Raw genomic sequence first — 22,194 nt, forward strand, 5'->3', positions numbered from 1 at the left:
GTCTCGTTTTGTCATAAAAGTCAAGCAATGTTAAGCGTGGCCAAATGGGTGACAAAAATTGTGGGAAATTCTGGTCCCGACGTTGTTTCCATGGGCAAGGCACTTTACACATATTACTCATTGGACTCATGTGAAAGCGAGTATATATCTGAAAAACTGTGTATGAAACAATGCCAGACAAAGCAAAAAAAAAAAGAAGCAAAATACAAGAAAAAACCCAAAAAATCCCAAAAAATCAGTCTTCCTAGGTTGGGGATCGAATCTAAAACCAGACAAATCAGAAGGTCTGAGGTTCGATCCCCAGTCGAGGAAGACTGATTTTTGGGGATGTTTTTTTCTTTTCTTTTTAATTATTTTTTTCATTTGTATTTTTCCTTCATGCTTTGGTACTGTCTCATACACATTTTTTTCAGATCTATATCTTATAGCTTATACCAGTGCCTGATCCCTAATTTCTCAATGTGCATAACTTCAGACAGTGATGGATATTGTAAGAGTGTTTCTAAATAAAAAAAAAAAAGAACGCCTGACAGGCGACCGGTACTTATGAAATGAAAATTTGGTTTCATAGGGCCTCCTGGGAGGAATAAATGAAACACTGTGAAGCGCATCGAGCATGGTTAATCCATAGAAGTGTTCTATATAAGTGTTCTTATTCATTTATTTATTTTTTTTTCTTTTTATTAACAGATTTATTAATTAATATTCATTTAGCCCATTATCGGTAGTTCGCCAAGAAAAATTATGTTTGGAGCGCTGGATGGCGTCAACTGAAGAGCGTTTCTCTCGCGATGTGTCGTGCCAGCTCACAGCAAAAAGGTTTTATTCTCTTTTGTTTTCTGGCACTTCATTAGGTAAGCTACTCTTTTCATAATGATTTAATCTTTGGATCGACAGTCGAAAGGAGGATTGCAGATAACTGTACCTACCCTACAACTGTACAATTTTCGATTGACCCAAATTGAATTTACCAAAAGTATAAGCAGGGTTGGCTCTAAATTAGATTTCACTTGGCACCCTAAAAAGCATGCGAGCAGTTAGGTTTCTTTCGATACCAAATCCAGGGAGTTGTCGAACAATATTGAAAACGAAAGTGAAAATAGAAATTTAGTAAGATGACTGTGACTGTCACTAACTGAACAGGACGTGAAGTCGAGAAGTCTAAGTTTAGATGATTGCTTATCAGTTATACTTAAACTTTGATTTAATAATTTATAGCTACATACAGCATCTTTTAAAATTTCAACATGCAGTAGAGACATAGATTAAAATGGCCGAAGTTTCTATTCCCGAGCTGATCATTACACCCAAGATTAAGAAGACTTTGGAAAACGTAAAGTACCTTGAGAATATCGACGGAGATTTAAAAAAGAGATGCAAAGTGGTTTTAGAACAAACTGTTACTGGCGATGCTATTCCAGTAGAATTAACAAGAAATGTTTACAGACATTTGAAAAGAAACGGTAAGCATCCAATTCCTCAGGTCAACTAGCTTTTCAAGTTCAAGTGTCAATCTGTCAAAATGCCTCAGCCTCAGTCTCAGTCTCAGTCGTCGTAGGTACTTAAAATTAAAAATGAAAATTTAGTTTTCAAATGACAGTACACAATCTCGGTTACTTAGATGCAGTTCAGTCTATCATCCCATTGATGAAAACATTTGATTAAAATTCAGTTTTCAAATGACTGCATAAAATCTAGTTAACGATGATATTGATATGCAGTATACCATTGACCATCCCATTGCATTGATAAAACCGTTTGAATTGTGTATCTAAGTTAAATGGAAGCAGAGTTATTATTTTTTTAATACAGATCCAAAGACACCTATACTAGATGTCTTTGTATAGGTCTTAAAAACCACCCTCCCGTTTTCCTCTAAATTCATTTAGAGGATATAGTAATGGAAAGATAGCTTAATTATGTTAGTGTGCGATTAAGCGGAGAAGCTAAAACTAGCATCTAAGCACCAGCTTTCATGTACCATTCATGGAGGACCTTCCCCTCCAAGATTTCTACGGGCTTGGGACCGTCATATTCAAGACATTAGACTGATTAGAATAGGCATTACTTTTTTTTTTTTTTTTAATTAAATTTTTTTGGGGGGGTTGTGTTTGGGGGACTTTTTTCTTTAAAAATTCCTCTTTTTATTCATGTTTCATCGACAACAAAGTGTGACTTGATTGGTTGTAAGAATAGTAATCGTGAAGCGTTGATTGTAGTAAAGCCCCATCTCGTCTGAATTGCAAATGTCATTAGAGTCGTACTGCTGAAGAAGTTGTTCCAAGACTTCATCACTCCATTGGCTAGCAGAAGAGACATCAGCATAGTGTTTTTCATCATGTTTATTTTCAAGCCCGACATTCTGTCGACCTTTCCATCTCAAGAGCCAGCTTTCTAATGGGGAGAAAGCCTTGTCATAAGTTTATGCCAATTCAGTCGACTTTTGAGTTATCAATGTGGACATGCAATCGAATGGTCAGACAATGTAAACAAACACACGGCATTGGGAGGACTGCAATCACATTTCACACCTTGTGATGCAGATGAGTTCTGAGTCAATTAGCACGTCGTGTCAGGTAATCTTTTGATGTCAGTTAACAAGCATTGCACGTCTCATCTAGTCGGGGCCAGGGATAGTGGATTTGCGTTGACGGTATTAACAAGCCGAACTTGTTCAATGTGAAACAGATTTTCATTACCTTTTTAATTGTATTTTTTAAGATATTTTTCTCAAATCAAGATGTAGCGATTAAGCGGAGAAGGTGTGCGATTAAGCAGAGCGATTATATAGAAAAAATTGTCCGTTTTTCGGGAATGTGTTTAAGTTTAAGTGGAGTGTGCGATTAAACAATGTGCGATTAAGCGGGGTGAACGGTATAACAACCACCACCATCAATGAACTACCACTATTATTGAAACCACTACCATTGTATCATTATCATTACCACCGCTGCCACAGCTACCTCCACATTGTTATAAAAACTACAGCAACCACCAACACCATTACGTCATCATCATAATCCTTATCGTCATGATCACTACAACCACATCATCAACACCACCACTACAACCACTACATCACTATCACTACACAACAGACACATCATCATCGTCAATGAAACGTAAAATAATAATAATAATAATAATAATGATAATAATGATAATTTATTAATAGTAATAATAATAATAATGTGGTTTATTTATATTTTGCGCTTAGCCCTCAATACAATAAAGCTCCAAGTGCAAAATAACAAAACATTTGTTGTAGGCTACTACTGCCAATACAGAACTAACCCGAACAGAGCATTTGCAATACTACTGCAAATAACAGAAATGAGCGATATCCACTATTTGCAGTAGTACTGCAAATAACGAAAACGAACATTATCTACTATTTGCAGTTCACTGCCCTCTATTTTGGTGTTTGATTTATCAAATTCTGTAAATAAACCCATGGTTTTAGCCTGCAGCTCACATAGGATAACTAGTGATCACGCAGGTGAATGTGAGCACTACTGTGACACAGATTTAGCCCATCATTTAAGTGCCTACTCAGAGTCAAGAGTGAATCTGTTATAAGTATTTATGGTTTTAATTATCAGAGAGTCAACTGTGACTGAGTCAAATTTAACCTCATTTTACCAGTGTAATTATCTTGATTTCTGTTCCTTGCAAATTTTTAATTGCTCTCATCTCTAAACTGTCATAGTTTTTCCAGATTTGAACAGTAAGCAACGAAAGTCACCACAATATGTTTTTCTTCCGGCTTGAAAATGGTCTGCATGTCGCGTGGCAAATTTTTGGGGAAAAAAAGAAGTGAAAACAAAATAACGAAAAAAAAAGTGTGAAACTTGAGAAATACATGTCTGTTGAGGGCCAACCCAGCTTGGAGTTTTTGAAGCACATTAGGATTTTCAGTCCAAAGAATATTGCTCTCATGCCTCGCAATGTATCTGCATACACTGCAATTCCCAATTTTTGTGATATTCCTCAGCATGAGTTCACGAGGTATATTGAGAAACTGGGGCCCAGTGTTGTGAGAGAGTCTGATACTGGAATTATAGATCTGACCCTATTTTGGAAGTCTGTGGCAGATTATGTTCCAGCTCTCGCTGCATTGGCATCCCGGTATGCCTTCTCAACATGCTTATCATCTGATACTGAGCAAAGTTTTTCTCTTTACAATCTTGTCTTGTCTTCCAGAAGGCGTAGACTCACAGAAAACAACATCAAAGGACTAGTTTTCCTTTACTACAATAAGTTTATCGATGCCTCTTTTTTTGAGTAGTAAAAGAAAACTAGGCCTTTGATAAGTCTGACTGTGTGTGTGTGTGTGTGATTGTCTGAAAGTTTGGGCGCATAAATCGCATAACATTGTGTAAATTAATAAATGTAGCCTCCTTAAATGTAATACATTGTCTTTTATATATTTTTTTTTCTGTATCGCGTGTTAATTTTTACTGAAACGCTCAGTTCTCCTCGGCAAATTTTTTGGGCAAATTTTGGGGGGGTTTTTTGTAAATTTTAGGTCCCAATTTGGCAAAAAATGCAGATGACAGATTAGAGGGAAAATGAAACCTGAAAAGAGAGGTAAATAGTTTGTTAAACGACACATCTTCTACAACTATCAACTCATTACTATCCCCCTCCTTTTGGAATAGCAAGCGGCGTTAGGGTAATAATAATGATAATAATAATAATAATAATAATAATAATAATAATGATTCTTGATTTTCTTTTAAAAAAGGAAAGTGTTTACTAAAGCATACATATTACATAATGATAAAGAATTCATTGGAAGAATTGATGATAGTTACAGTGGAACCTCCCAATTACGACACCTCCGAATAGCGACAACCTTCTGATAACGACATTGACCCGTGGTCCCGATTTTTTTTCTATTTAAGATCAGTAAAAAAAACGTCCAAATAACAACGCACTTTTTGATAAAACCTCCGAATAACGACATCATTTTGGCAATTTTCGGCAGTATTCTTAGATATCTGATACTAAAAATACCTAGTATGAGTACTCAAAGTTTATAGAAATGATTCCTGCTTGAACCAATGAGAACGCAGCTTTTGAAACCAATGAGAACGCAGATTTTTTTGACGAATCTTGGCGGATATGCATTAATAATAACCAAGGTATAAATGTAAGTGTAAGCAAGTAAACAAAAAATCTTGGAAAATGTGATATTATGTGGTGATAGTAGTAGTAGTAGTAGTAGGAGTAGTAGTGTTTTTGTGGGAGGAGGAGGAAGAGGATGAAGAATTTTATCTAACTCACAGCGTCCGAATTACCTGTTTTTGTTTGTTTTAAAGGGTTTTACAGCGCTTGTGACACATCTATGTCATATAAGCGCCAGTAAAAAGGAAGAAAATTGGAGAGTAAAAAACATTCTAGATTTACAATTGAAATGACATAAGAAAAAGGGGAATGGTCTAAATGGGGAACAGATGTAGATTCTAGGAGCACACTATCAGTGTACTCAGTTCAGATCACCTAAAAGTCTCACCCAGACACACGCACAAGAACCCTCTAAAAGGAATACACTACAATGTTTTGTTTGTTTTGTCAATATTAATAAAAACTGGTCCCACGGGCCTTACCACACCCACTTTGTCCGCCATCTTGGAAACCTCTAAATAACGACACCTCCGGATAATGACATAAAAACTCGGTCCCGTGGCATGTCGTTATCGGGAGGTTCCACTGTACCTCTTTTTTCTACAGGTAAAAATGTTTATCTTCATGAATTGGTGGAGGGTGCAGATCTCTTAAACAAACCTGTTGTACTTCCTCCAAGGGTATGTGAATTTTTTGTTTGTTTGAGTGTTAGATCAGTAAACACAATTTACCTGTTGACTTGCAGAATTCAATTTAAGTATAACCTGGCACCTATGAGGCTTGAGTCATACCATCAGTATTACTGCACTCTTGGTTAAGACCGGTCTGCATTCATTATCCCAATCAATTCAGGTGAGAATACATGCCAGGTTAAAGGCAGGTGTGTTAGTCGAGTACGTTCAAGAAGAACATCTAATAGACAATTTGTACTGCATGGATTGGAATTTTTTTTCCATTTAGCATCTGGTTGAGCATTGTAACGGGACTCCTTGGTGAGTTTGAGATTGTACACGAACGTGGCACTGTCATAATATATTGTAGTGTGTGACGAGACCATTCAAAGCAGCTGCTGCCATTGATTGTGATCACTTTTACAGCATGCAGATGCTGGTGTCAGTTACTTGCTGAGTTCCAGCAGTTTAACTAAGTGATCCAATTTTATGAAGAAATAACGAGCAGTGCGGGATATGTAAATTTTATGTTCTTATGTTTGACATTTCATTACTAATAATATATAAGAAGAAATGTAGGACTTCGACACATGTTGTTATAAGCTGCTGTCATTATAACTGGGTTGCACTGTAACTTTTCATTGTTATCATATTTTTTATATTTTTCTTCTTTTGTTCAGGATCCTGAACTTGAAGCAAGAGTACAACGTTTGAAAATTGAAGCGGAGAACAAAGAATATCGTCGGATGACACAGAATGTGGATCCTAATGTATGAATCTTAATTATCATATTACTTCATATGGCCAAGAGCAGAGTCATAACCAGTTAAATGTTAAACTGTTAAAAATGCAATTTTACACATGTATAGCTCAACATAGTAGATTGTAAATAATTTACTTATTAATATTGTGCTATCTCTTGCAGTAAGGTATGAGAAAGATGCATAACAAATGTAAATTAATGAAAGAATTATAAATAAATTATTTCTTTTCCTGCTGTCCTAAGAAGAAAGAAAATTGTTCATGATGTGCTATTCATATGAATTTTGTTTTACTCTTTTCAGAGAAAGAATGAAAAATTTTCCTTTCAAAGTGAAGGTGAGTGCACCATCTATGTGTGATAAGTTGCATAAACTGTAATTTGTGAGGGAACTTAAAAGTCCACATCAATTTTGACAAATTATGCTTTCCTAGGTAGTGTTAATTAAAGTTAAAAGGTAAGATTAGAAATAAAAGTTTAGTAACGTACAAAGGACACGACTCTATGATTTCACCATACCTATTCCCACTTTCATGCATAATTTTATTTATTTATTTATTTCATTGTTTGTTTTAAAGTTTTATCTGTTTTCTAGGTAAACATAACATGACTCATTGAAAGTACAATACTATTAGTTCATTAATGAATTTGTTCCCAACAATTATACCTTGCTCCATTTATCATGCAATATACAGGATAATCAGTGCTGATAGTTTTTATGCGGGTCTGCATAAATCTGCAATTTTTTAGTCAAGAGGAGGAATTTCCTCCTTTTAAATATAAATTTTTCCCAACCAATGTACTGGCAGTGAGGGAGTTAATGTGTCGTAGAACAAACAAGTCCAGTTTCCCCCACTCTCTACTTACTTTCTTTCTGCCCACTATGCCCGCTGGCATGTAGGGCAGCAATTTTTTCCAACTCTCTAATGATAGTTTATCATCTCTCTTGCTCTAAAAGTGGGGGTAATGTAGTAATAGAAAAAAATTAGGCTCAAGGCTGAAAATAAACTGCAATCCACAACTGAAGTGCACTGTGAAATGGACAAGCAGCTAGGTCGGTAGTGGTGATTCCAAAGCTCAGCGTGACTCAGTCCGACTGTGTAAAAAAATGGCGCTGAGCATGCGTAAGAAACCTTTTGTGTAGTGGTTGTGGAGAAGACAAAGAGTACAGTGTTGTCGAAGATTTGGAGTGCATCCTATAAACAGATCAAGAAAACAACACGGAGCATACTACCACTTGAAACCTGACTTGCTCAAGCACAAAGCGAAAGTTTTTTCTAGATTTGTGTGCTGCAGATTTGGAGAAGTACACAAATTTCAAACAACCAATTTGAAAATAGATAAACTGGGTGTTTTTTACGCATGAGTGTCTGCATGCAAAAAAAGAAGTGCTGCATACATGCACAAATTTTTGGGTCATCACGATTCCTCACGTCTAGTCATGTCAATAAAATCACCGATCGGAAATAAAGAGGAGGGCACAACTTTTTTTTTTTTTTTTTTTTTTTTTGCAGCACACCTCAGCGTTTGACAGTTATATTTTCAGCATTAAGGCAATCCTTTAACTTTAACTTGCTTCTCCATTTTTATTTTTTTCTCACCATCAGCACTGAATAATTGTCTTTTAGCCAGATTAGTTAACATGTGAATAAGATAAATTCTTATCAAAACACTGTGAACCAATGTGAGCATGTGCATTGATCATTCATTGTGCAACCTGGATGTAGCGAATATTGGATTGTCAGTGTGGACCTTTGTAAAACAAAATCCTGACAAATGTGGCATTTTTCCTGAGATTAAAAAATTGAGATTAATATTTTAACAATTTAACAAACCGCTAATTTGGCTTGTTTTACACGTTGACATAATATATATGTTTTTATTGGTGTTATTTTTTAATCCAGAAAATTATTACATTTTCCTATGATTTGTTTGGTTCTCTCTTTTTCATCCAATCAGACATTTGACAGTACACTGATGAGCAGGTGCTAGTGCCTGTTGGTCAGTACTGAAGAATAGCCACTTTGATAATATTTTATATTTTTTAGTTTTTTTTTTATCATGCTGGAACTTATCAATTATTTTATGTTTTTTTTTTTTTTTCATATTCTATCGGTGCAGTCAAGTCCATGAATCGTCAGCTGACATCTGTCATCAACTTTCTCATCACTGTGGTTGCTGGCTTTGCCTTTGGCTATAAAATTATAGAATATACATATGGCAAAACTTTTCCTATGGTACGTACTTTTCAAAGTGAACAGAAACAAACCAAGACCTTAACTCACTGACTACCACTACCATTATCGATAGATATCAGTAAAATGCAACCTTTCAGCACCAAGCCCTGTCGGATTTGTCTATACAATCCAGCATGGTTTCCTCGAACTCCTCGGGACATGCAAAAATGTTCGAAGAAACTGTGCCTTGCCAAGAACGACTTGATGGTGGTGGGGGAGTGTAACAGTGTAGGGTTTCAGCTTCGTATCCGAAATATACCTAGTTTGAATATTCACTGCGTTATATGGCTTGAAACAATTAACTAACTCAATTTGCGGAGATGAGCTGCGGCTGACACCTGGGTTATTCCAGCTTTTCCCTTGGAATATACCCAAAAACAAATAATAATAATATAAAATACTTATATAGCGTCCATTAATCCACTGACAAGTGCTCTGTGGCGCTTTACAATCACTCAAACTATATAAACTAACATTTACACTTACACACATACACCCGTTCATCCACATACGGAAACTTCTCCGCATCCACATATGCAAACTCTTTTCATACACATTACTGCCCTAAATTAAAACATAAAGCATATTCATTGTCAAAAAATGCTCTTCTAAATAATTCAGTTTTCAATTTCTTTTTAAAGGTTTCTAAATTTTCACTATTCTTAGTATTATAAGAAAGGGAATTCCACAACCTGAGCGCAGTCTCTGAAGGATTTGTTGTGAAACAAAGAGAGTGCTCTGTCAGAAGAAGCATACTATTAGATCTTCGTGATCTACGAGGTGTATAATGAGATACAAGCTCATTTAGATAGGGTGGTGTCAGACCATGAAAGGAGCCATAACAAAAAAAAAAAAATCTTAAACTCCGCTTGAGGATGAATAACCAGGACTTTATTATGTATTTACTTTGTTGATATGTTAAGCGAGATAACAACATGTATATACACGTCATGTTACAAAGGGTAGGGGGGGGAGGTGCTGTATCACAATATTTACTGTCGTGCCAACCATTATCAAACCATGGCCTGTGACGTCGAAATTGGAACGAATGGCGAAGTGATATGAATAAGCAGAGAGGTGTCGGTTATGCGAAACAGCAATGGAGTCTGTGAGTTGCAGTGTGTGTCTGCAGGTGTATCATATTGTATACTCACACCTACAGTGTAGATTGATACACACATATGTGACTGTCAATGTCACAGTTAATCATCAGTGGCCGAAATCACCAATCAATTTTTTTTTTTTAAGACTTTAATTGATATTTTTTTACGTTGGCTGGGTGAAATTAGTTCAAGGAAACCGTGTTCGAGGAAGGCATGAAATAATAACAAGGAATAATAAGGACAAAATTCGGGACATTCAAAGTAGTTTGAGGAAACCGTGCTGGAGTGTATATCACTTATCACTGACATATTTCGTACCAATAATCTACAGCTGTAATTGCTACCCTTTCAGTGAATTTATTGAGTTACATTTACCACTACAGCTATGATTATCATCATATTTCAATTTTGTCACAGATTACCAACTACCGTCCCACATAAAAAGGAAGCGAGACATGATATTGTACTACACCCTGATATGATATTTCTATTTATGCTTTTTCCACAGCAAATGCTTGCAGGCTTGACAGTTGGCACAGTGATATTCTTTGTGGACCTCTATTTCATGGTGAAATACACGCCTATATGAGATTGATGATGATTCTATAGCTGTATGATCATTACATGGACATCTAGGATACAAAGTGCACAAACTGCATTCATACCTCCCTTTGCCATGCAGACCTAGAAATTTATCGAGGAAGGATCCTACCAAATTTGCCCAGTTTTTTTTTGTTTTATTGTTGTTTTGTTTTGGTTTATTTTTTTGGGTTGTTGTTGATGTAGTCAGTCCAATTTTCTTTTTGCCATCTTCTGTCGTTATTCTATAATCCAGATTGAAGAGATAGGATCTGATCTTTTTCCCTTCAGCTATTTCTGCTTCTCAATCTGGAAATTCTTCATTCTGGTCCTATCTACTCATTTTGAAACAAGTTAGTACAGTACTCGCTGGATTATGTCATTCCAAATTCCAGCACGCTTAGGCTGGTTGGCTGCATTAGATCTACTCAATGAATGAGTCAGTTATCTGCCATGAGCATTGGTTTTCAGCACACTTTTTGGCTTCTTTTGAGATGTGTGCTAGAATCCAGCGAGTACTGTATGAAATCTAGTTCTATGTGTCCATATCATGAACTCCTAATCTTGTAATTCCTCCACCTCTGTCCCACAATGATTGAATACATTATATTGGCTTGCTCATCAATTATAGACAAAATATAACAATTATGGGGCGTGTCCTTCTTCTTCTTATTCTCCTTCTTAGAAATCCCCTATGGAAGAGGATCAGTCTATCTAAATAAAAGAAGGATGTATGGGCCTGCGATATAGGCAGTAGGCAGTTATGTTGACCAATATTAATTTAACTAGCATCTGCGTTTGTCGTGCCGCAATTTTTCGCATTTTTCAACAAAAAACAAAACCAAAAAGAGAAAAAAGAAGAAATATATTCACAGTGATGTTTGTATCGAAAAGCGCTCTATAATCGCCATGCTTTTTCCAACTGCTGTACTGCTTGATCATTTTCTGATCATAGGATAAAGAGGTGTGGCCCTTGTGTTGTTTCACGACAACATATCAAAGTGGCTGTACAGATTGACCCGGGGACTGATAGGCACCAGTGAGGTTTGAACCAGGGACCATCTAAGATGGACAACCGATGCACGTCATACCAAGGATAATTAGAAGAAATCAAGAGACCCGAGGATGTGAACAGTACTGGGTAATGAACTCGAGAATACGGAATGTTGACAAGTGTGAAGTGAACCAGGGACTAAGAGATGTAAAAAGTGGAGAGTAAACCCAGGGCTATAATGTTAAAGCAGTCCTGCTCTATGGGTCAGAGATTTGGTGAACAATCTTCTATCAGCCAAGATACAAACTTTTTTCAATCGCTGTCTTCGACAAATACTCAGGTTGAAATGGCTTGACAAAGTGCCAAATGCTGACCTTAGATCAAGAACAAATGGATGTCCAGGTCAGACGCAGAAAGTGGCGATGGATTGGCCATACCCTGCAGAAAGAGCCCTGTAATTTAACCAAGCAGGCTTGTGAGATGTGGACTCTAGTGGGGAGTGAACCAGAGGTCGACAATAAATGGCAACTTTTGTCATTTTTTTGTGGCAACAAACGCAGATGCTAGTTGTAATTTGTTTGGTAAAATCAGTGAGGGTCTTGGCAACAGCAGCTGTTGAGGGGGGGGGGGGAGAGTAAGGAGGAGATGGCTCATTAAACTCAACCCTTTAGCCCAGTCAAAAAGGTGTTGAGGATCAATCTTACACTTACATGTGTTGTGGTGCTTACGGGCAATGTTTTCAGGGGGGGGGGGGGGTATCCATATTTATCTTTACCAAACTTAAGTATGCACGAGGTTATATCCCTTGTCAGAAATGATACCTGGGATTTAACTAAACCATGGTAATAACTGACATTTACCTCCGGTCCCGTCGACCTTGTTGTAACCAAGGTGCAGTGTATGTTGGGATAGATTAAATTTTTAAAATGTTATATTTGATATTTCATTAATATACTAGACCACCTGACCCACTTTGCTGGATTCACTTTCGTACACAAAATTAACAGAATTGATATTTTTTATTTATTAACCAGCGGCCATTAATCTCCTATATATGACCGAATCCAATTTAATTAGCACGGTCAAGAACTACATTTGGTCTCTTAACTCATACATCAGGGTTCAATAGTATCTAAATTGACCGCCTTTTTAAAAGTTAGGGTAACGATCATATGACCGTCGTCTTCGTCGTCACATTCATCTCATATAAGAGGGCTGATATGTCAATCAACTTTATCAATTACAAAATCTATTTAAAAACAAGATTAAATAAAAACAAACTCATTCTCACGATAGGGTTAGAAGATCAAAAACGAATCCATCAAAAAATAGTCAGCACTAAGCGGGACTTGAACCCGCTTCTCATGGATTGTGACTCTTTTAACGATGGACCACTTGCCAACTGCGCTATCATCATCTGGTGCCTTGCTTCCAAGCATGTGCGATCATGCCTTTCCAACCCTCTCTATTTCTATCGTTCATTGCCATGATGGTCTCCACATTACTTATTCCTTGTGTCCAGTTCCAATTTCCTGGGGCGGGGAGGTACTTGCTATGTCTTCTATCCCCCTTTATCTGTTTTCCAATTGCTTTCTGTCTATGTCTTGGACTTGGAGTGAGATTGCTTGGCTTTGTCCTGACCTTGGCCGGAGTCTTTGGCTGGGAGGGAAACAGTCGAATGTATAGTTATAGTTTTGGGAGATGATATTTTTTTCCTTGTAAATCATCTCTCTGTTATGCATTGTATTATGTTTAGTTTACATATTATATAATGTGATTTGTAAACATTTGAGTGTGTTCCTCTTAGTTCGGACCTGTGCTTGTGTCTGGATGAGACTTTTAGGTGATCTCAAACTAAGTACTTTGACGGTGTGCTCTTGGAATCTACATCTGTTCCCTATTTGAACCAATTCCCCTTGGTCTCATCTTTTCTTTTGTGCTTTAATTGTAATTCTAGAACTTTTTACTATCCCATTTTCTTCATTTTTACTGGCGCTTATCTGACCTTAATGTGTTGCAAGCGCCGTAAAACCCTTAAAAACATTTTTTTAAAAACAAACATTCCAGTTTCATCCCCCGTCTTCCTGCTTCTCGATTTCCATCTATCATTCCTATAGTCACCAGCTTCTCTATCCCCTCTCTCCTCATTACATGGCCAAAGAACCTTTCTTGTCTTCTTATTCTGGCAAAAAGAGCTCTTTTGTTTCCTGCCTCCTCTAGTGCCTTTTGTTTGATTTTCTTTCTGTCCAGGATATTCTCATCATATATGTCTCAAGAACCACATCTCCACTGCTTCTACTTCTATTTTCCTTTGCAGTGCTGTGTTGATGGTTCATGACTCATGTCCATATAATAAAATATAGCACTACAGTATTTTCATTTTGGTGGGCATAGCCATATCAAGGTTTGTGAACATTGAATGCTGCTTTTGCAAGAGCTATCCTGTTTACAGCAGCACTATTTTAGTGTGAGATCATTGAGTCATAGTGGAAGTCAAGGCTTGGAAGCCGCAAAATGGAGTCCATGAATAGCCATCTGATTTTGGTTATCGATCGATTAAAAAGAAAGTGGACTTGTTTAAAACGATCCTGATTGTGATAAACTGTTTACGAGACTGATAAAAATGTTAACCATTCAGATACTGGTAGAGATTCTAGCTGGTTTGTGAGAAATTCCTTAGGCGTTACATACATAGATACATAGATTGAAAAAGACGTAGATTTTTTGCATATAAATATTGTCGTAACACACACACACACATAGTAAAAAATAGTGATTTAAGCCATTTGGCTTGTTTCCATAGAAATTCGGCTATAACAGGACTCGATTATAACAGATTTTAGGCTGGTCACACCATTAGGATAAAACTGAGGTTCCACTGTCTGGCCCCCCAGGAAAACGCGACCGATGCGGTCGTAGTGCGGCCGCATAATTTGCCACTTACCGCAATGCGGCCGCATAATTCACCTTTACCGCATAATTATGCAAAATATGGTTTTTAGCGTGACTTTATGACCATTGTATGAAGAAAAATGAAACCGAAAAAGTCCGACGATGTTCCCAAATACGTGACACTGACTTCCTTTTAATTTTAAAGGGAGGCTATTCCAATTCCAAACAGGGTTGCCAATTTGGCAGATTTTCTGCCAAATGTCCTTTTTTTTGGCAGAATTTGAAGTCGTCTGGCAGAGAAAAATCGGTTTGGCAGTTTGGCAGATTTTATTTTCCGAGGCCTAGGGATGAATGTATAAGTCTACTACACGTTTTCCATGGCAATTTTTATGTATTAGTGATTTTTTTAAACTTGGGAAATGAAAAAAAAATTATGACATCGGCCTTGAGAATTTTTTGTTTAACAGAACTGATGCGTTTTCAAAGGGGGTACTATAAATAGTACGGTTTGGCAGATTTTTGTGGTATTTGGCAGATTTTCAAAATCCAGTTGGCAGAATGCCTGAAATTAATCTGGCAACCCTGATTCCAAGTGTACGATTTGATTTGTCTTCTTGAGATCTACCCTGCTAAGCTGCTCCTGTCTCCACCTTGGGATCAACTTGAGAGCCTCACAAAGCTGAAAACTGTACCCGAGGAGGAGATCAAGAGGTACACCCGGCAGCTTGGGCCCCTCGCGGTGAAGAACTCCATCACCTCTTCTGTTGACGCGCCACATTTTTGGCAGTCCCATTTCTGATGAAGTGCCAGCTTTGGCTGCTGGTGCCAAGTGGTACATATACACCACGATCAACAGCGCTGATGCTGAGCGCAGTTTTTCTGTTTACAATCTGATATTGTCAGACAGGCGCAGCAGTCTTAGCACAACGTCTCTGCGACATCTAGCTTGTCTGTGCTACAACAAAAAATTAAGTTTTGAATTTACGTTGTAGTTCTTTAATTTTGAATTGGTTAAATGTAAATAAAGGCAATGGAAAAATTTAAGACAGCTATTTATTACTTTTTTTCTTGTTTTGCATAATTTGTAATTTCCCTTGCATAATTTGCCTTTTTTCACCGCATAATTTGCAATTTCCCCCGCATAATTTGGGATATTATTTTGCATATTTCCGGGGGGCCAGCACTGTATTAAGTAATGTAAAAATAAAATGTCTAGCAGTACTAACTGTCAGTGTATCATTTTGAAATAGAAATTTGATTCCATATTGCCATGTGGCGATTGAATTTTATAATTATGTATATTATGTATTATCGTTATCTACCTGATATACTCCAATCAATATATATCTGTCATCTGCATTTTTTGCGGCCGCAAATATCAGGGCAATCCGCAAAATTTGGCAAATTTCCCAAAATTGGCAAATCGTGGCAAAATTTTGGAAAATTGGCAAATCGCGTGGCAAATTTTGGGAAAAAAAAAGAAGCGAAAACAAAATAACGAAAAAAAAAGTGCGAAACTTGAGAAATGTTGCAGCTTTGCCTGGGCCCAAACCAAGGGAAGCTACTCTCTACGGATAATGATCCTTTAAAATCTTTGTAACAATGCAAGCCTCCTTAAATGTAATAAATTGTCTTTTATATATATTTTTTTTTCTGTATCGCGTGTTAATTTTTACTGAAACGCTTAGTTCTCCTCGGCAAATTTTTTGGCAAATTTTGGTCTTTTTGGCAAATTTCTTGGTAAATTTTGGCAAATTTTAGGTCCTAATTTGGCAAAAAATGCAGATGACAGAATATAATAATACCATTTATTGTTGTAATTTTTGTACCAATGAATAAAGAAAGCCTTATAGCTGTAGTAATTTGTCTATATGTTCTTATTATATATATTTATTCTTGGGTGCATTCGTCTGGCCTCATATTGTGGGCGGAGAGGTCACCATTGCTATTTCTTCTATCCCCATTGATTTCCCTTTCCCGGTTGCTCTTCTTTGTACTGGATTGGGATTCCTCAGGTTTCCCCTGGTTCTGGTGGAGATCCTGAGCTGAGAGGGATGCACTCAACCCTTTTTTTATTTTTTTTTCGATGGTCACGGCTGAAAATCTTTCTCCTGAAGGCAGATTTCCGCCTAAATGGTGGGTTATCTCCGCCCATCAACATCACAATTCCGCCTTTTTCAATTTTTCTTTTTTTAATGAATAAAAAAGACTCACCACAACCACTACATCAACATCCCTACAACCACCACTACATCATCATCCCTCCCACCACATCATTATTCCTATCACCACTACTACTACTACATACCACAACTTCTACAACCACCACCACATCATCATCACTACAACTACCATCACATCATCATCCCTACCACCACTACTACTACTACTACAAACACCACCACATCATCATCCTTACCATTACTACTGCAACCACCACCACATCATCATCCCTACCACACTGACTAAACCACTACCACATCATCATTCCTACCACCACTCCTACACCACTACCACATCCATCATCCCTACAACTACAACCACCACCACATCATCATCCTTGCCACCACTACTACTACAACCACTACCACATTCATCATCCCTACCATCACCAACACATCATCATCCATTCCACCACCATTACTACACCAACAATATGTTGTAGTTACACTTTCAGCTTTTGAAATTCCTCCTAGGGTGTCAGAAATTGCTGCGAGACATATTTTTTGTTTGCATCTCAGTAAATTTTAATGAAATTCAAATTTATAGGTTATCGTTGCTTGGTTGGGTCTTGATCCATGCACTGAAAAATTCCCCCCTTTTTTGTAACCAGTCATTCTCACCTCTGGATGATAGTTTGTTCCTTGTAAATAATCTCTGTTAAGGACGATTACTGGGCGAAACAGTCAAATGCACAGTTATTGTTTTGGGAGACGATATTTTTTTCCTTGTAAATCATCTCTCTGTTATGTATTATTATATTTTATATTTTTAATGTATAATGAAATGTAAGCATTTGAGTGTATTCCTCTTTGTTGGATCGTGTGCTTGTGTCTGGGTGAGACTTATAGGTGATATCAGACTATGTACATAGTTGGTATGCTCTTGGAATCTACATCTGATCCCTATTTGCTCCCAATTCCCCTTTTGTCTTACTCTCTCTTGGGTGCTTTAATTGTAATTCTAGAACTTTCGACTACCCCATTTTCTTCCTGTTTACGACAACTGTTTACTGGCACTGATATAACCTAAATATGTTGCAAGTACCGTAAAACGCTTAAAAACAAAAACAATTGGAATTGGATTACTTTGTTTTGTCCCAGTCCTGGGAGGGAAACAGTCAAATGTATAGTTTTGGGAGATGTTTTTTTTTCCTTGAAAATTTAATCATCTCTCTGTTATGTATTGTTAGTTATGTATTGGATGAGACTTTTAGGTGATCTCAAACCAAGTACATTGATGGTATGCTCTTGGTATGTACATCTGCTCCCTATTTGAACCAATTTCCCTTTGTCTTACTTTTTCTTTGGTGCTTTGATCGTAAATCTAGAATATCTTGACTATTCCATTTTCTTCTTTTTACTGGCGCTGGTATTACCTGAATGTGTCGCAAGTGCTGTTAAACCCTTACAAACTTCAAGGACAATTACTGGAGGGGGGGGGGTGCATCCTTCATATTTGATCCTTTGTTTATGCCGTTTTCATGAACGAGAACTAGATTTAGTTATTTACTAGTCTAGTAAATGACTTGCTAGACTTAAGCCTAAGCGGTGCATGTAACTTCATGAACGCGTTCTAGTCTCTTGACTAGAAGCGCGCGTTGTAAGGATGGTGACTAATTCGGCTTTTTTGTGCTGGTAACATTACGCTCTCTAGTACATGATAGCATGTGAGATACCCGCCTTCATACTTTCAACGCAAAAGATTTCCAAAGAGGAAATTAGCAACACATCCGGTATAAATAATATTTCGTTCTTTTTCACAATTTAACTTACTTTTGTCATGATGAATATCACGTGATATTGACTTTCAACTGTTAGACTACAATGATGTCCATGGTCGACTGTCAATTATATATGTAGGCCCATAAAAGTCTACATATTATATGAATAAGACCACCTCTTATTCTACGATATTTTAATGAAGGCAAATTGTCAAATGTCAGGCAAAAGTCTCATTGCACGTCTTTGTATGTTTTCATTGTTAACAGACTGTCGCTTAAATAATATGAAATAATAATTATAATAATAATGACGATGATGATAATAATATTTTAATAATCAATTAGTATCTTCCTACGTTTAAAACTTTTAATTGTAGAGAACTGTGTGATGAAGAAAAAAAATACTTAAATGATAGGAGATGAATAAAATAAATACATAATTATACAGAGCATTCCCTTGGTTTCACCATGCAGAATGTGCTTCATAATATTGCATCATTTACCCCTCCCCCACCAAGACATATCGAACCAGATTTTAATTAATCATACAGTACAAGTAGCCTGTTTAATTCAGAAAAGTGAGTGGAGCAGGCACTTATACTTATGTTGGTAACAAGAGATGAAGTGAGTAGAAAAGTGCCAGAAGACAATAGAGAATAAATTTTTTTCGCGGCGGTGGTGGGGTTTGAACCCGCGACCTTATTGGTACAACAACTCCGCCTGGCCGGTGAGAGCGTGACTCTACCGTATGAGCTATCCACGAATCGTGGAGTCACTTTTCTAAGTAGCCTGTTCTGTGTTCTTATTATGCTAGCATCTGTCATGTACTCATTCCACCGGAGTCGAATTTGAAAAGCCTGAAATAGTCTTCCAATTATTGCCTCCCATCTGTCATTTACAATTTGTAACAATTCTTGATTGTAACAAGATTGCATTCTCTCTACTTATGCCTCACCTCCCTTAGTCCTAGATTCATTGCCAACTAACACCCACCTCCCATTGCACTAGGTTGACTATCAACCGAAGTCCATCGTCATGGTCCAATATTCACTTCCCAGTGGTGTCCACATCCCATAGTTCCAGGTTCATTCCCCACTCGAGTCCATATCCCATAGTCCCATGCTCACTCCCCAGTATGTCCACCTCTCATAGCCCCGGGTTCACTCCCCACTGGTGTCTACCTCATCTAACCCCGAGTTCACTCCCCACTGGTGTCTACCTCATCTAGCCCCGAGTTCACTCCCCGGTAGAGTCCATATCCTGTGATCCTGCATTCACTCCCCACTGGTGTCTATATCCCATGGTCCCGTGTTCACTCCCCAGTGGTGTCCAGCTCTCGTAGCCTCTGGTTCAATCCCCAATGGAGTTCATCTCCCATAGCTCCGGGTTCACTACCCACCGGTTTCCACTGATCATAGACCCAGGTTCATAGCCCATTGGAGTGATGGATGGCGCCGATTGCATAGCCTCCCTCTCGTGGCCAGGCGGAGTTGTCGTATCAGTAATGTCGCTGGTTCGAGCCCTCATTGCCACAAAATGTTATTCTCTATTATCTTCTGGCACTTTGTACTCACTTCATTTTCTGTTATTATCAACATAAGTGCTTGCTCCACTCACTTTTCTGAATTAATATTCAACCCCATTGGTGTCATGTGTCCATCTCCTATAGTCCCGGATCCACTCCCTACTGGTGTCCATATCCGGTGGACCAGTCTTCACTCTCCAGTGGTGTCCACATCTCAAAGCCACGGGTTCACTCCCCACTTATTTGCATCTCCCATTGTCCCGGGTTCACTCCCCACTGGTGTCATTATCTGGTGTTCTGTGTTCACTCTCCAGTGGTGTCCATCTTTCATAGTCCCAGGTTCACTCCCTACTGGTGTCCACCTTTCATAGCCCCAGGTTCACTCCCCACTGGTTTCCACCTCCCATAGCCTTGGGTTCATTGCCCACTGGTGTCCACCTCCCTTAGTCTCAGGTTCACTCCCCATTGGTGTCCATATCCCATGGTCCCGTTTTCTCTTCCCAGTGTGTCAACCTTTCATAGCCCTGGGTTCACTCCCCACTGGAGTTCACCTCACATATCCCCAGGCTCACTGCCCGCCTGTTTCCACCGGCCATAGACTCCGGTTCATGTCATGTGTCCACCTCCCATAGACTAACTTGTGTACATGTGGATTCCCAGACCAGACGATGGAGCACATTCTTAGAGAATGCGAGGACGGGCCCAACTGCACTGACCATGACCTAAGAGTCTACTCCCCAGATGCCGTGTTCACTCCCCACTAACGTATATCCTGTGGTTCCGCACTTAATCACTTGCGGTGTCAACCTCTCATAGCCCTGGGTTCACTCCCAATTAATTGGTATACACATCCTATAGTCCCGGGTTCACTTCCCACTGGTGTCCATATTCTATAGCCCCATGTTCACTCCCCACTGGTGTCCATATCCCGTGGTACTATGTTCACTGCCAACTGCTGTCCACTTCCCCTAGTCCTGGGTTCACTCCCGACAGGTGACCATCTCAAAAAGTAGGAACATCCCTCTCTTGTATCCATATTCTTTACTCCCCACTTATTTCTAAATTTTATTATAGCCACTTCATTCCCCAATGTGTGCAGTCCAATAACCCCAGGTTTAGTCCCCGCTGGTGTTCACATCTCAAGAGGATGGGGGGGGGGGGTGCATTTATGTGCGTGCTGTGTTTGTGTTGCTTTTTTTCTTTACTTTTTGTATTAACATTATTATTATTATTATTATTATTATTATTATTATTATTATATTATTATTATTATTATTATTATTATTATTATTATTATTATTATTATTATTATTATTATTATTATATATATTATTATTATTGTTGTTGTTCTGGGTTTATTCTCCATGTTATAATATAGATAGAACGAAGATCACGTCACTCATGTCTTTGTTGTTGTTGTTTTTTTTTTTTGTTTTTTTTCTTTTTATTTTGCCATCCACGTTTATGAATAATTCTCACTAAACTATTATCCAGACTATAAAAGTTCATGGTTACACATAGTTTTGTGTGTTGGTCCGTTATACTTCCGGAGCTTCTTAGCCAAGCGCATACTATCTATATCCTGCCTGGGTATAATCTTCATGGGTGTCCATCTCAAATGGTCCCTGGTTCAATCCCTACTGGTGCTCACCACTCGTGCACTTATTTGCAGGTCTGATAACCCAATTCCTTATGGGCTCATTGTTGTAATGTAAATCTCAAAAAACTGACTCAAAATATTGTCCATTACAACAATGTAGTCTAAACATAAACTACGGATTTGTTTGTTCTTTGTTTTTTTTTTGTTTTTTTTTTTTTTTTTTTTTTTTTTTTTTTTTGTTTGTTGTTTGTTTGTTGTTTTTTTTTTTGGGTTTTTTTTTTTGTTTGGTTGGGGGTTTTGGGGTTTTTTTTTTTGTTTTGTTTTTTGTTTAATATTATAATTTTTTATTTTATTTTTTATTATTATTATTTTGTTTTTTAGATTGACAACGATTTCGATTCTGTTCGGCACGGCGAGTAGCGAGTAGGTATAATATATGCAATCTGGTATCTAGTCTAAATGAGTCCAAAACAATTTTTAACAAAATAATCTGATCCCAAATCTGAACAAAAAGAGGAAGAATCATACCTTTTTTATTTAGATTGATTAATATTTCTAGCGGATTGTTATTTTTCTTTTCATGTCAGAGTTTTTATGTCGAATTTTTTTACATTATTAACAAACAGAAACAACAAAGGCAAGGCAGCAGATTTGGTTCCGTAGGTTTAATTTGGTTCTATGCTCCCAAACGAGCTGTGTTGTCAGGATGGCAGATTTTCCGCCAAATTGGCGGATTTTTATACCCCCCCCCCCCCCCCCC

The 22,194-nt window shown here is 37.7% G+C and overlaps 1 protein-coding gene across 1 annotated transcript; it reads left to right on the forward strand.

The window, feature by feature from the left end:
* Nucleotides 1-1,045: 1,045 nt before the first annotated feature.
* Nucleotides 1,046-11,344, forward strand: LOC144968817 (vacuolar ATPase assembly protein VMA12-like). The gene is made up of 6 exons (XM_078907525.1): nt 1,046-1,463; nt 5,737-5,810; nt 6,482-6,571; nt 6,866-6,899; nt 8,683-8,798; nt 10,410-11,344. The coding sequence occupies exons 1-6, from the start codon at nt 1,271-1,273 to the stop codon at nt 10,488-10,490; spliced, it is 588 nt and encodes a 195-aa protein (XP_078763651.1). The 5' UTR covers nt 1,046-1,270; the 3' UTR covers nt 10,491-11,344.
* The last annotated feature ends 10,850 nt before the right edge of the window (nt 11,345-22,194 follow it).

This window comes from Berghia stephanieae, chromosome 3 (genome assembly GCF_034508935.2).
Source record: "Berghia stephanieae isolate SIO BIC M18660-M18661 chromosome 3, UCSD_Bste_1.3, whole genome shotgun sequence".
Lineage (NCBI taxonomy): Eukaryota > Metazoa > Mollusca > Gastropoda > Nudibranchia > Aeolidiidae > Berghia > Berghia stephanieae.

Excerpts from the sequence above, each read along its gene's own strand:
- LOC144968817 (XM_078907525.1), top strand. The coding sequence starts at position 1,271 with ATGGCCGAAGTTTCTATTCCCGAGCTGATCATTACACCCAAGATTAAG. Across the intron at positions 1,464-5,736 it reads CAGACATTTGAAAAGAAACG|GTAAAAATGTTTATCTTCAT; the intron begins GTAAGCATCCAA and ends TTTTTTCTACAG. Across the intron at positions 6,900-8,682 it reads ATTTTCCTTTCAAAGTGAAG|TCAAGTCCATGAATCGTCAG; the intron begins GTGAGTGCACCA and ends CTATCGGTGCAG.